The sequence below is a fragment of the Propithecus coquereli genome, unplaced genomic scaffold (genome assembly GCF_000956105.1).
Source record: "Propithecus coquereli isolate 6110/MARCELLA unplaced genomic scaffold, Pcoq_1.0 Scaffold3, whole genome shotgun sequence".
NCBI classification, from domain to species: Eukaryota; Metazoa; Chordata; class Mammalia; order Primates; family Indriidae; genus Propithecus; species Propithecus coquereli.
Genome location: NW_012148618.1, coordinates 2,095,463 through 2,109,003, shown reverse-complemented (window position 1 = coordinate 2,109,003; position 13,541 = coordinate 2,095,463). Strand labels below are relative to the sequence as shown.

The window sequence follows — 13,541 nt, the reverse complement described above, 5'->3', positions numbered from 1 at the left end:
CTAGTTCAAAGGCAAGTATTCTCTAAACTAGCGATTGGTGAAGGTAGATGGAGGAATGGGGTGAGAAAAAGGAAGATTTTGTTCTTCATTTCTAATCCAGCAGGCCTGAGAATGTCTTGGTACACAGTTCCCTGCCTAAGAAAGCCATCATGCTGGAGAAGTTCCTTGGGAAATCGATATGACTTTGAGTGTTTGCTCAGTGAGATACTTGAGACCTAAGCAGAAGTGATACTGAGCAACTTCTTAGTGGAACCCAAAAGTTCCAAGGCAGTTGGTAAATGACAGTTACAAATAAAGAAGGGGCAGAAAAAACATGTAGGGGAATGAATGATGAACTAGGCCCAGGAGATGCTGAAATTTTGTAATAAAGACGTCATATCACATACCTTCGAGCATCCACCTGGCAACTTGCCTTCCATTTTCAGCATGCTGGACAGCAGTAATCAGCCTCATTGCAACAGCGAGCTCATAGGAGAACAGCTGCAGCAGAAAGTCTCTCAGTTGCAGGATCAGCTGGATGCTGAGCTGGAGGAGAAGAAAAAAGTCTTACTTGAGCTGTCTAGAGAGAAAGGTAGGTTGGGCCTTGAAAACTGTCTCAAGTACAACATCCTCTGCATCTGGTTTGGGAGAAGGGAACTTGGGCCATCATTTCTCCAATCCTCTTACTTGATCCTATTCTTTTGTGGGTCATAGATAACTAGAATAATAACACTGGCAGTTAGATCAGATTTACAATCAGGGGCTGGGCATGGTGGCTCATGCCTGTAATCCTAGCACTGTGGGAGGTGGAGGCAGGAGGATCACTTGAGCCCAGGAATTGGAGACCAGCCTGAGCAACATAGGGAGATCCTGTCTGTACAAAAAATACGGAAAACTTAGCCAGAAGTGGTGGCATGTGCCTATAGTCCCAGCTACTTGGGAGGCTGAGGCAAGAGGATCACTTGAGCCCAGGAGTTTGAGGTTGCAGAGAGCTATGATGATATCACCGCACTCTAGCCAGGGTGGCAGAGCAAGATCCTGTCTCAAAAAAATAATAAATAAATTAGGTTTACAATCAGGAAAGCATGACACCTACCTATCTCACATGTTTACTTTTTCTTATATAATGTCTTTCCATTTGGGAGGATGCCAGTTTTTAATTTATTTTGGCTTTAAACATTCATTTTATTTATTGAAAGTATTGAAAATGAATTTCTCTGCCTTTTATCATTTTCATCAATCCTTTTAGAGGTGAATGGGAGCCATTTTTTTAAGCCCTTGATACCTGAAGTTGAGAAGCAAATTACTACTCTTGGTTACCACTACCATTTTACCCCCTGTCTTAACTCTGATTACAGGAGATAGTTATTTGGAAGATTTAAAAATACTATCACAAAGACCTTCATCTCACTTCTTTTTCCTAGCCTTGACCTTAATATTTAGTCTTATCAAACTCATATCTCATCAGATTCTAATATATTCAGATAAGAGACTGAAGGAAAAGAAATGTAACATCAAGAAAAGTAAAGTGCTTGCTTCAGCAGCGCATATACTAAAATTGGAACGATACAGAGAAAATTAGCATGGCCCCTGCGCAAGGATTACATGCAAATTCGTGAAGCGTTCCATGTTTTAAAGTTTTAAAAAAATTTATAAAAAAAAAAAAAAAAGAAAAGTAGAGGCAGGAACCATAATAGGATAAAGTTTAGGAGCACCTGCCAAGGACCCTGTAGTATGTATGAAGTACAAGTGAAGTCTTATAAAGACCTTAAGGACAATCTAATTTAACCCCTTGTCTAATGCATGATGATGAAGCGATCTATTTTCTAAACACTGGTCACCTTCCTTCCCTGAAAAACACACACACAGAAATGCCCATCCTCCCTCTAGGTCAGAGTGGGTAGGGAGGTGGGTACCACAGAGAGCCAATAGCCTAGAAGTCAGAATGGAGTGGAGTGGAGTTGGTGAGATACTGGTTTTCATGGTGCTGCCAAAAAGTCTGGAGTGCTCTAGTCAGTCAAGTGACTTTGTTTTTGTTTTTGTGCTGTTGTTTTTGTTGTCGTTATTCCCCCTTCCACACTACAGTTCTGTAGATGTATTTTTGTTTTGTTCTTGGAGTGCAAGTGTCACCTCAGTTTACTGGGTCAGTGAGCTAGAGGCCCTTTGTAGAAATAAGAGAGAATTGCTTCTCTAAGGGCAAATTTATACAAATAAATGAAACATTAGTGGGAAAATTTAATTCACACTTGATCCAATTCTGACCATGGTTACTAATAACTACAGGGTTTCAACTTTCTGGATTATGTTTTCCCCAGCCCAAAACAAGGATCTGAAGCTTGAAGTCACCAACATGCTTCAGAAGCATAAACAGGAAGTAGAGCTCCTCCAAAAAACAGCCACGATTTCCCAAAATCCTGACAGCCAATCTGAACCAGCTGCTCACCCAACTGTATTCCAAGAGACCACTCAGATAGAGGTAAGAGCCTCTTTAAACAAACTCTTCCACTCTACAGAGGGTTCTCTGGCAAATATGTCTAGGAAAGATGAAGAGATTAGGGAAGTAACTGAATAATATTTTGTCCTGATTGAGGACAATATTTTTCGAAAGGATCTGAGAAGCCTGAGAGTAGAGAGAGCTTCAGGAACTCTACCCATTTATTCCCACTCTTTATAGCTCATAAAATTCAGAATCTTTTTCAGGTGGGGACTTGCAATGATCTGCTGAAAAGCAAATAGACATTAGAGGCTGTATGATCTCCCTTCACTGCTGCTACTGAGCATGAGGACTAGGGAAGAGAGCACTTGTGAAGTAATAATACAGGTTCTCTTTTACATTTTGGAGTAAATTCTGCTGCCAGCATTTTACTACTACCAACAACTACTTTATGAAAAATAGTTATTACTGTACCTGTCATATTTATGCTCTCCTCTACCAATGCTTTTCCCTCTACAGCCCAGTGAACCAAAAAACCAAGAAGAAGAGAAACTGTCCCGGATGTTAAGTGTGTTGCAAGTATCACATGCAGAGACCACATTGGAACTAGAAAAGACCAGAGACATGCTTATTCTTCAGCGCAAAATCAACGTGTGTTATCAGGTGCAAGAAAAGGTTGTACAGGAAGGGAATAGATAAGTAGACTCATGGGAACCATTCAGGAGACTGGGAATGAAGCAAGACTTGAGTTTCCAGGGCTGATGCCAGGTGATATGCTGGCCTGTGCAAACACAGAATATGCTGTCCTTTGAAGAACACATACCCATGGCACCTTGGCACTAGAAGCCAATAAAAAGCTAATGAAAATGGCCAGTGTGAAGCTTCTGGGTTCAAATTTTGCTAGTCCTAGGAAAAGACTACCCTATAGCACAAATAGCACAACTAGTCCTAGAGGGATCTGTGAGGAAGCCAAGCCTTTTTCTAGTAGATGAACCTGCCCTAAGGAGATAGCAGAGTCGTCTTTACCCAGCAAGTGCCACCTTTTTATCTGAGCTCTTTGGTTCTAGGCTACTGAGATGGAAAAGTTCAGACGTTATTTTGTTTCAGGAGGAACTGGAGGCCATGATGATGAGAGTTGATAATGAAAATAGAGATCACAAAGAAAAACTGGCTAGGTTGAGTCAACTCCTAGACCTCAAGAACAACCGTATCAAGCAACTGGAAGGTATTTTAAGAAGCCATGGCCTCCCAACATCTGGCAAGTCTTAGTAACTTAGTACTTTGTTCTCCTCATCTTGGGACCCTTCACACAACTAACACCTATGTTCCCCTCTGTGTACATGTCTGGAAGGCTGCCTCTTATGCCTTGTGACTCATCCCTCTTGTTCTTTACCCTGTCATCTTTGTTGTTTTAATACATGTTAGCAACTTCTTTCCCTCCATCATGTCAGTATATTTCTCTGATTTCTCTGGAGAGTTTCAACAGGGCTGAGAAATTGCTTCCAGGGGGTTGATCCTATTTTGAGAATGAGAGTATCACTGTTGGCCCTCAGGGTGGTATAACACACTTGTGCTCACACACGCTCTCTCTCTCTGTCTTCCCCCTCATTGTTTCCTCAAAGCTGTTTTGTCCGGTAATAGAGCTTTATCACTCATCTACCATTATCCTTTTCTGTGATTTCTCTCTAAAAGTCTCTAACAACTTTGTTACAATTTCAGGCTGTCCTCAGTGACAGAGCAGCTGGCTGGACACTTAATGCAAGTTTCGTATTGTGGTACTTCCTATATTTAGAACAGTCATTGATGACCAGGGTGTGTTCTTAGCCTTGTACGTTAAGAAACTTGGTTTTGTTATTATACCTAGTGGTGAGATATCTGACTCACACTAACCAAATTCACCAGAAACTTATATTTAAACCTAAATGTTCATTTGTTATTTTATGATAATAGCTATTCCATTGCTGCCATTAGAATATTTGGAACCACTGTTCAGGGCAGTCCTCTCTATGGCAAGCAGAATCTGTAGGCAGGTTTCTTAGTGAGCAAGGAACGAGAATAAAAGGAGATAAGTCTTTCTGGGGCATGGTTTACCTATGCCAGGGTGAATCAGATAAAAGGTAACTGCCATATAACAAAGGAAATCCTCTCTTGGATTGAAATTCTTATGTCTTTCTCCTTGGACAGTGCAGGATAAATAACCTTACTTCTGAATATTTAATTTCCTTAACTTATAGTTCTTTGATCCTTGGTAAGGCTAAAGAATTTTTCCTATGTTTACCAGTTACTTGTATTATTCCTTTTGAGAATTAACTGTTCCTATTCTTTGCCCATTTCTTAATAGTATCTTATTGATTTATAGACGTTCTTTCTATGCTAAGACTATTAACCCTGTGTCATATAAAAATTTAAATAGGCTGGGTGTGGTGGCTCACACCTGTAATCCTAGCACTCTGGGAGGCCAGAGGCAGGTGGATTGCTCAAGCTCAGGAGTTCGAGACCAGCCTGAGCAAGAGCGAGATCCCGTCTCTATTAAAAATACAAAGAAATGATCTGGACAACTAAAAATATATATAGAAAAAATTAGCCGGGTATGGTGGCGCATGCCTGTAGTCCCAGCTACTTGGGAGGCTGAGGCAGGAGGATTGTTTGAGCCCAGGAGTTTGAGGTTGCTGTGAGCTAGGCTGAAGCCACAGCACTCTAGCCCGGGCAACAGAGTGAGACTCTGTCTAAAAAAAAAAAAAAAAAAAAACCTTAAATATATTGCATTTGATCATATTAATCTTATCAGTAAGAAACCATTGGTCAATCTGCGTATTCCATTGCGGATGTTTTTGGACATAAAGACATTCTGATGTATCAGAATGGAAAATTTTATGTATCAGTAGGACAATTTTATTCTACTGCTTTAACTCTTAAAATAGGACCTTCACCATCAACACACTGTGATGACTCAAATACTCTCCAATTTGGAACAGACTATATATCAAAGTCTGATTGGTTGGACATGAGAGGTAATGCCCATATTCAGTAGACTGTCTACATGTCTTGGCATCCCACTGCCAGTATTTTCGACCTCTTTCCAGTAAGTCTCCTCTCCCACTTTTTACTCCACTACTCTTTGACTTAGAGTGGATTTTTTGCCTTCTTATGATGAAACCAAATTCTGAACAGAATGAAAACTCTTGTGACTGATTTGGCTGGAGAAGGGGAAGCATTTCTTGGTGGGACCCAATGTAATGTCACAGACACTGTATCTGTAACTTGTTATTCTCTCCATGGCCAATATGCCATGCTTTTAGAAATATTCAAACTGTATTTTTCTAGTGCTTCTCTTATGGAATTACCAATTAATTTGTAGGACCATGATGTAATCCAAAACAATGTCATCTATGTCACAAAATGTGTCCCCAGTGTTTTCGTGAGCTTAGTGTTTACTTTCCAATCACTTATTTTGTACTTTCTCTCTAAAGCAGGCATTGGATTATTTGGCCATCGGAATTCAAAGTTCCTACTTGTCATTGTATTGCTTTTTCTTTTTAATTATATGGTTTCTTGAAATAATTACAACTTGGACTTCCACCATGTTTTATTCTCCTTTGTGTACCCTCCTCTACTCTAAGGAAGAGCTACCTACCCTTTAATGGATAGGCAGTTTTCTTTCCCCTCTAGAACAGCTCAAAGATGTTGCTTATGGCACCCGACAGTTGTCATTATGTCTGGAAACACTGCCAGCCCATGAAGATGAGGATGGAGTGGACATTTCTCTGCTGCATCAGAGCGAGAATCTTTTTGAACTCCACATCCACCAGGCCTTCCTGACATCTGCCGCCTTGGCTCAGGCTGGAGATACACAACCTACCACTTTCTGCACCTATTCCTTCTATGATTTTGAAACCCATTGTACCCCACTGTCTGTGGGACCACAGCCCCTCTATGACTTCACCTCCCAGTATGTGGTGGAGATAGATTCTCTTTTCTTGCAATACCTTCAAGGGGCTTCAGCCCGGCTTGATCTATACCAGGCTGTGGCCAGTGAACACAACACCCTTGCAGCTGGATGGATATGCTTTGACAGGGTGCTAGAGACTGTAGAAAAAGTCCATGGCTCAGCTACACTTACTGGTAAGTGCTGTTGCCTTCCTACAGCTCCTAGGACCAATGCAAAATTTCCCAAAGTCTATAGTTGCTCTCCTGGTGATTTCCCATTTCTTCCTCTGCCTTTATTCTTGATCCTTGCCACACCATCTGTATTATCCATGCCTTTCATACTTTCTGCTACCCAGGAGTTGGTGGAGAAGAATTTGGGATGCTAGAGTACTGGATGAGGCTGCGTTTCCCCATAAGACCCAGCCTACAGGCATGCATTAAACGAAAGAAAGCCCAGGTCTACCTGTCAGCCAATGTGCTTGGAGCCTGGGAGGCCCAGGAGGATGAGGTGAGACAAAGGATGTGCCCATGCATCTCAAAGGAGCCCCAGCCAAACAGCTCAGTCTTTCACTCTCAACAAGTATTTTCTTTTTTAGAGACAGGGTCTCACTCTGTCACTCAGACTGGAGTGCAGTGGCATGATCATAGCTCACTGCAGCCTCTAACTCTGGGGCTCAAGAGATTCTCCCACTTCAGCCTTCCCAGTAGCTGAGACTATAGGTGCATGCCACCATGCCTGGCTAATTTTTAACTTTTTTGTAGAGACAAGGTCTGGCTATGTTGCCCAGGCTGGTCTTGAACTCCTGGACTCAAGCAATCCTTCTGCCTCGGCCTCCCAACATGCTGGGATTAAGGTGTGAGCCACCATGCCTGGCCTCAATAAGTATTTGTTGAATGTGAATGAAAGAGAAAAACTGTCACACCACAGATGGTCCAGATTATTCCCTTGGTCAAGCTTGAGTTAGAAATGAAATAATGCTCTTGGAGCTAGCTACCTCTCCTTGCTGTGAACAAAATAGATTCTTTGTGCCATCCTCTAAGATAAGGCCTGAGTGCTAGCATCTCCCTCAAATAACTGCCAGACCCAATTTGCAGGCAGGTGAAGGTCATTAGGTTTCTCTGTGACCCAGTCAGGATAGCTATTCTTCATATCATAGTTCTTCCTCACCAAGGGTGCTGGGCTTCACCTTCTACACTCTCAGGCTGCTCTTTTCCTCAATCCAAGATCAACATCTTTCTAGTCCAGATCAGAGACTTGGAAACCTCAGAATGAACTGCGGATTGAAATCACCAGGTGCTGTGGCCTCCAGAGTCGACGGCTGGGAACTCAGCCTAGTCCATATGCCATATACCGCTTCTTCACCTTTTCCGACCATGACACTGCCATCATTCCAGCCAGTAACAATCCTTACTTTAGAGACCAGGCTCGATTTCCAGTGCTTGTGACCTCTGACTTGGATCAATATCTGAGGCGGGAGGCCCTACGTATATACGTTTTTGATGATGAAGACTCGGCGCCTGGCTCATACCTTGGTCAAGTCCAAGTGCCCTTGCTGTCTCTTGCACAAAACAAATCTATTAAAGGTGGGAGTTCAGGGTTATTACATCTTTGTACTCTCTGCCCAGTGTTGTCTCCCTGTCCTGATTCTACTTTTCTTTGATTACTTGCTTGGAACAGTCTCTCGTAAGATCTGATGAAAGGACTTTAGAATATTGTCAAGAGTGACAAAGCAGAAAACTTAGAGCCTCACTCCTCATCTGAAAACATTGGCTTCTTCTTTTTGGCAAGAAAAGCAAGATTCCTAAGTGGATAGACCCGCCAACCTGAATTCCATACCTCTACCTCTGAACAAACTTTTTAAAAGTCTGTAGTGCTATTTGTCTTTACTTAGGGCCTATTGTTTCTTCGTGAATGGCTAGATAGCTGATTATAAACTGAGACCTTAACAATCCCCCACAATTCTCTCACTTCTTTAAAACATTAGATACAAGTTAGAGAGACTTGCATGCCAGACCATAACAAAGGCAAATCTCTTGGATTCCACCCCACCGCCCAAGTATGGAGCTGAGCTCCATATTATCTTGCCTAACTTTCATACCCAGGGTTGTGGGGTGCACCTGGGTGGGGTTGACTTTCTGGTTACAGTCCTGGGAGGATGAGGTAGGGGTATCCATGCTCTGATTAGGAAGCGTGAATAAGTACAGCCAGTACCAACCATACTTAACAAGTTTCTGGATGCTCTGGGAAGTGTGTGGAGCCTCCCTCCTCCCAGTACAACTGCTTAAAAAAGGGCTGATACTTCTGCTCACAACTCCTTTGTCAGACAGGGGAGGCAGTGTGAGCCATCTCTTAATCAGTGTTACAAATGAGAAGTCTGGCATTTGAAAAAGCCATTTTGCTTAAATTTTCTTAGGACCACTTGAGTGTAGATGATGGGTTTTGGGTATGCCTAAGACATAGTAAACATTTGATAATAATAATAATAATGCAGTTTTGTTTATTGGCTGGATGACTGATGACAAGCAAGCTGTATTCCTCTCCATACATCTTTTGACTGTTTCTTTCTGAAACCTGGAGATACTGATCTTCCTCTATTAATATTCTGACTTCCCTGCTATTTTATATTACTTCTGAGTGTATCATTATCATGATTATTTGATAGATGTTAATTAATTACATGAAATAAAAAATGGGGGGAAATAGATAAGATGCTGATAAATGCTCACTTGCCTATTTCAGGAGATCAGGTTTTATTAAGGTCTGTGTGTCTCTTAGGTGATTTTAACCTCTTCGACCCTGTGGGAAAACCCAATGGATCTATTCAAGTACAACTGGATTGGAAGTCTCCCTACATACCCCCTGAGAGCATTCTGAAACCAGAAGCTCAGCCTAAAGAGAATGACACCGAAGGCAATTCAGAGATCTCATCTGATGAGGAAAAGTCTTCCTTTCCTTCAGAGGTAACTCTCCAGGACTCCCGAGGCAGCAGATCTCTGCCAATCCTATGGAGCAGATTCAAAGGAGACAGTATTGAAATTGGAGTAAAAGAAATTCCTTCTGTGAATGTTATGTGTTCTGCAAACTTAATCTGTATCCCTTATAATGCCATGAGGGTATTGATAGAGAAAAACCCTGAGTTTTATTGTAGGAGGGAGAGAGAGATAGCATCTCTCAGCTCTAGAGCAGGAAAAAAGTGAAGTCTAATGCTAGTTCATAAATCCCTTTCTTTTTTATCTTTCTTTTTTTTTTGAAACAGAGTCTTGCTCTGTTGCCTGGGCTAGGGTGCTGTGGCATCAGCCTAGCTCACTGCAGTCTCAAACTCCTCGGCTCAAGTGATCCTCCTGCCTCAGCCTCCTGAGTAGCTGGGACTACAGGTGTGCATCACCATGCCCAGCTAGTTTTTTCTATTTTTAGTAGAGACAGTATCGCTTTTGCTCAGGCTGGGCTTAAACTCCTGAGCTCAAGCGATCCTCCTGCCTTGGCCTCCCAGAGTGCTAGAATTACAGTCATGAGCCACTGTGCCCAGGCCATAAGTCCCTTCCTTGAGTATCAAAGGTTGTTAAAATATCATCTTGTAAGGTTGTCTCTGATCCTTCCATTCAGGACCAGATGGCATCTGCTGAGATTCCCATTGAAGCTGGCCAGTATCAAACAAAGAGAAAACCTCCTCAGGTGGGAGAAAGAAAGGAAAAGGAACATCAGGTTGCAAGCTACTCAAGAAGAAAACATGGCAAAAGAATAGGTGTTCAAGGAAAGAACAGAATGGAATATCTTAGCCGTAACATCTTAAATGGAAATACATTACAAGTAAGATCTTAGAAACCTGAAGAACCAAAATAAGGGTTGTAGTGTCCCCAAATGTATTATTCTTGAGGTAGAAGCAGAAGATGACACCGAAGATAAGCAATAATCATAGCTGTTTGTGGCTGGCATGTGTTTCCACAAACAAAAGTAGTTTAATAAACCCCTGGGCTGTTCATTTCAGTGTAATTTAATTCAGCACATTATTTACTTTACAAATTTATGCTTAGAACTTTAATACCGTGTGTGTGTGTGTGTGTGTGTGTGTGTGTGTGTGTGTGTATGGTATTTATTTTTAAACAAGTACTAAATTTTAGAAATTAAAAAGGGCTAGTATTAAAAAGGAAAAACAGGCCAGCTGTGATGGCTCACACCTGTAATCCTAGCACTTCGGGAGGCCAAGTCTGGAGAATTGGTTGAGGCCAGGAGTTCGAGACCAGCCTGAGCAAGAGCGAGACTCTCATCCCTACAAAAAAATAGAAAAATTAGCTGGGTGTGGTGGCACATGCCTGTAATCCGAGATACTCGAGAGGTTGAGGCAGGAGGATCATTTGAGCCCAGAAGCTTGAGGTTGCAGTGACCTATGATGATGCCACTGTACTCTAGCCTGGGCAACAGAGCGAGACCTTGTCTCAAAAAAAAAAAAGAAAAAAATAAGAACCAAATACTACATGTTCTCACTTATAAGTGGGAGCTAAACGATTGGCATGTATGATCATAAAGTGGTGTAATGTACATTGGAAACTCAGACAAGGGTAGAGTCTATCGAGTACAGTGTGCACTAAAAGCCCTGACTTCAGCATTATACAAGTCATCCATGTAACAAAAAAAATTTGTACCCCCTTAAATCTATTGAAATTTTTTTTAAAAAGGAAAGAGAGAGGAAGGAAGGAAGAAAATCAAGATGTTACCAGCTATATAATATTGTTATTCTTATTCTGAAGCAGGTGAACTATACTGAATGGAAGTTCTCAGGGCTTAAAATCTCTACAGATGATGGTTTTGAAAATCAGCATGAGAAAGAAGAAATGGCAATATCCCATTCACCACTGAAACAGAAGGAACCCCTGCATCCTATAAATGGTATTGTTTTTTTAAAATCTAATTTTTGTTTAATCATTTAATTATTTCATCAAGCCAGTTATTTGCTTTCTTTCTTCATCTTAGACTGCTAAACTTTACTTGGAAAATTAGTACATAAGACCTTAGGCCCGGTTTTCTTTTACAAATGTGATGGTTGAGCCAACAAAGGCTGTTATTCTCAGAGAAAGTAACTTTCCATGTATTTAGAGCTAGCTGGCTTAGTTACCTAGTATTTATAAAATGTTAATTTGCCTCAGGGTCTTATGAATTATAGTTACAAAGAAGTAGGAGAAAGAGCGTGATTAGCTCATTTGTGAGGTTAATGCAAATTTTTAAAAACTAAGGCAAGGCTTTCATGTTATAATGAAAAATGGACATGATTTCAGATTATAGTTATGGCAAACTAGGTAATTCGGATCAACTCTCCCATTGATGACAACTAAAAAGCTAAAGTTTATTTACATGTGTATATATATATATTTTTCTTTTTCTTTTTCTTTTTCTTTGGAGACTGGGTCTTGCTCTGATGCCCAGGCTAGAATGCAGGTGACATCATAGCTCACTGCAGCCTTGAACTCCTGGGCTCAAGCGATCCTCCTGCCTCAGCCTTCCAAGTAGCTGGGACAACAGGTGCGCACCACAATACCCAGCCAATTTTTCTGTCTTTTTTCTGTCACTATGTTGCTTAGGCTGGTCTCAAACTACTGACCTCAAGTGATCCTCCAGCCTTGGCCCCACAAAGTGCTAGGATTACAGGTGTGAGCCACTGCACCCGGCCCCAAAATTAATATGTTTTTTTAAAATCTTCTTAATGTTTTTAGGAAGTATTAAAGAGCCACCAAGAGAGGGAAAAATTACCTATCCTAGATCAGGGAGATGATTAGATCTCAGAGAGATGAGTTCAACTGCTTCAGCCCTAGCACATTGCTAGTCTGGAGGAGCCGGAGCAGAGGGAGAACGATGCTTCTGGTGGACTTTTAGGGTAGGTAAATGGGGATGTAGTCTGAACCTGGTGTCTTCCCAGAGTAGGCAGGTGTCTGCCCAGAATAGAATTTCCCACTGTCTGATCTGGAACCCTGAAGGCAGCACCATTTTGAGATGCCTATGCCCGGAGAGGCAGAACTGTGTTTTCGAGCATTTGTAAGTGTTCACCAGGTGCCTACCAGGACTCCAAATGTTGACATTATCAGACACAAGCTATACAATAACTGTGTTTACTAGCTTCATGAAGATAAAAGCTATGTTTTAAAATTTCAGGAAGGAACTGAACTATGAAAATTGATTAAAAACATTTTTGTTTTAAGATAATTTCAAATGTAGATAAGAGCTGCATGAATAATACAAAAAACTACATATACCCTTCACCCAAATTCACCAGCTTTTAACATTTTGCCACTATTTACTTTATCATTTTTTCTGAAACATTTGAATAAGTTGTAAACATTATGCCCTTTACTGCTGTATATTTGTTTTCCTAAGAAAAAGAAAATTATATTCTATAACCACAATACGGTGGTCACATTTGAAAAACTTAACATGGATATATTATTACTAGTATCCGGGCCATTTTCATAATTTGACAGTTGTCCCAATAATGTTCATTACAGCAAGATTTTTTCCCGCTTATTCAATCCAGGATCAGGCATTAGTCATTTCTCTTTAGTCTCTTTTAATCTGGGACATTTCCTCTTCTTTTCTTTGTTTTTCATGATATTGACGTTTTTGAAGAGTGTAGGTGAGTTATTCTGTAGAATGTTCCTTAATTTGGATTTGTCTGATGTTTCTTCATAATTAGATTCAGGTTATGAATTTTTTAAAGGAAAATCACAGAAGTGATGTTGTATTCTCACTGCATCACAATTAGGAGTTACGTGATGTCGGCTTGTGCCTTATTAGCTATATTAACTTTGATCAGTTGGTTAAGAAGGCATCTGCCAAGCTGTTCCACCATAAAGTTATCGTTTCCTCCTTTGTAATTATTACATAATCTATGTGAAGATATTTCAAGACTATATAAATATTTTGTTCCTCATCAAATTTCACTTAATAATTTTGGCTCCCATTTATGAGATTTTTTTTTTACCTGGATCAATTACAAAGTGTTTTCAAAATACATTGCAAATTTGGAAATGACTAATAAAGATTTTAGAACTACTAAAAGCAGAAATTATAACAGAGAAAGAGATAGGTTGAAAGCATATTAGACACAACTAATATGAGAATTGATGAAAATATCCAGAATAAAGCTAGGAGAGGCAACAAGTTAGCAAATACAAAAAAGGAAAAAAGAGACATAAAGAATAAAATGAGGCTGGG

General features: G+C 40.6%; 1 protein-coding gene across 2 annotated transcripts in view; it reads left to right on the top strand.

Moving 5' to 3' along the window:
- The first annotated feature begins 325 nt into the window (after window positions 1–325).
- RPGRIP1 (retinitis pigmentosa GTPase regulator interacting protein 1) overlaps window positions 326–13,541 on the top strand; it is a 42,035-nt gene continuing 28,819 nt past the window's right edge. The window contains exons 1-10 of one of the 2 annotated variants that reach the window (XM_012649441.1): window positions 326–571; window positions 2,295–2,455; window positions 2,933–3,076; window positions 3,521–3,671; window positions 6,083–6,535; window positions 6,697–6,848; window positions 7,582–7,924; window positions 9,117–9,301; window positions 9,945–10,148; window positions 11,087–11,225. In XM_012649441.1, the coding sequence (XP_012504895.1) occupies window positions 349–571; window positions 2,295–2,455; window positions 2,933–3,076; window positions 3,521–3,671; window positions 6,083–6,535; window positions 6,697–6,848; window positions 7,582–7,924; window positions 9,117–9,301; window positions 9,945–10,148; window positions 11,087–11,225 (2,155 nt within the window). In that variant the 5' untranslated portion in view covers window positions 326–348. Of the gene's footprint in view, window positions 572–2,294; window positions 2,456–2,932; window positions 3,077–3,520; window positions 3,672–6,082; window positions 6,536–6,696; window positions 6,849–7,581; window positions 7,925–9,116; window positions 9,302–9,944; window positions 10,149–11,086; window positions 11,226–13,541 lie in introns of those variants that run through there. The other variant, XM_012649442.1, reaches the window with a different exon arrangement.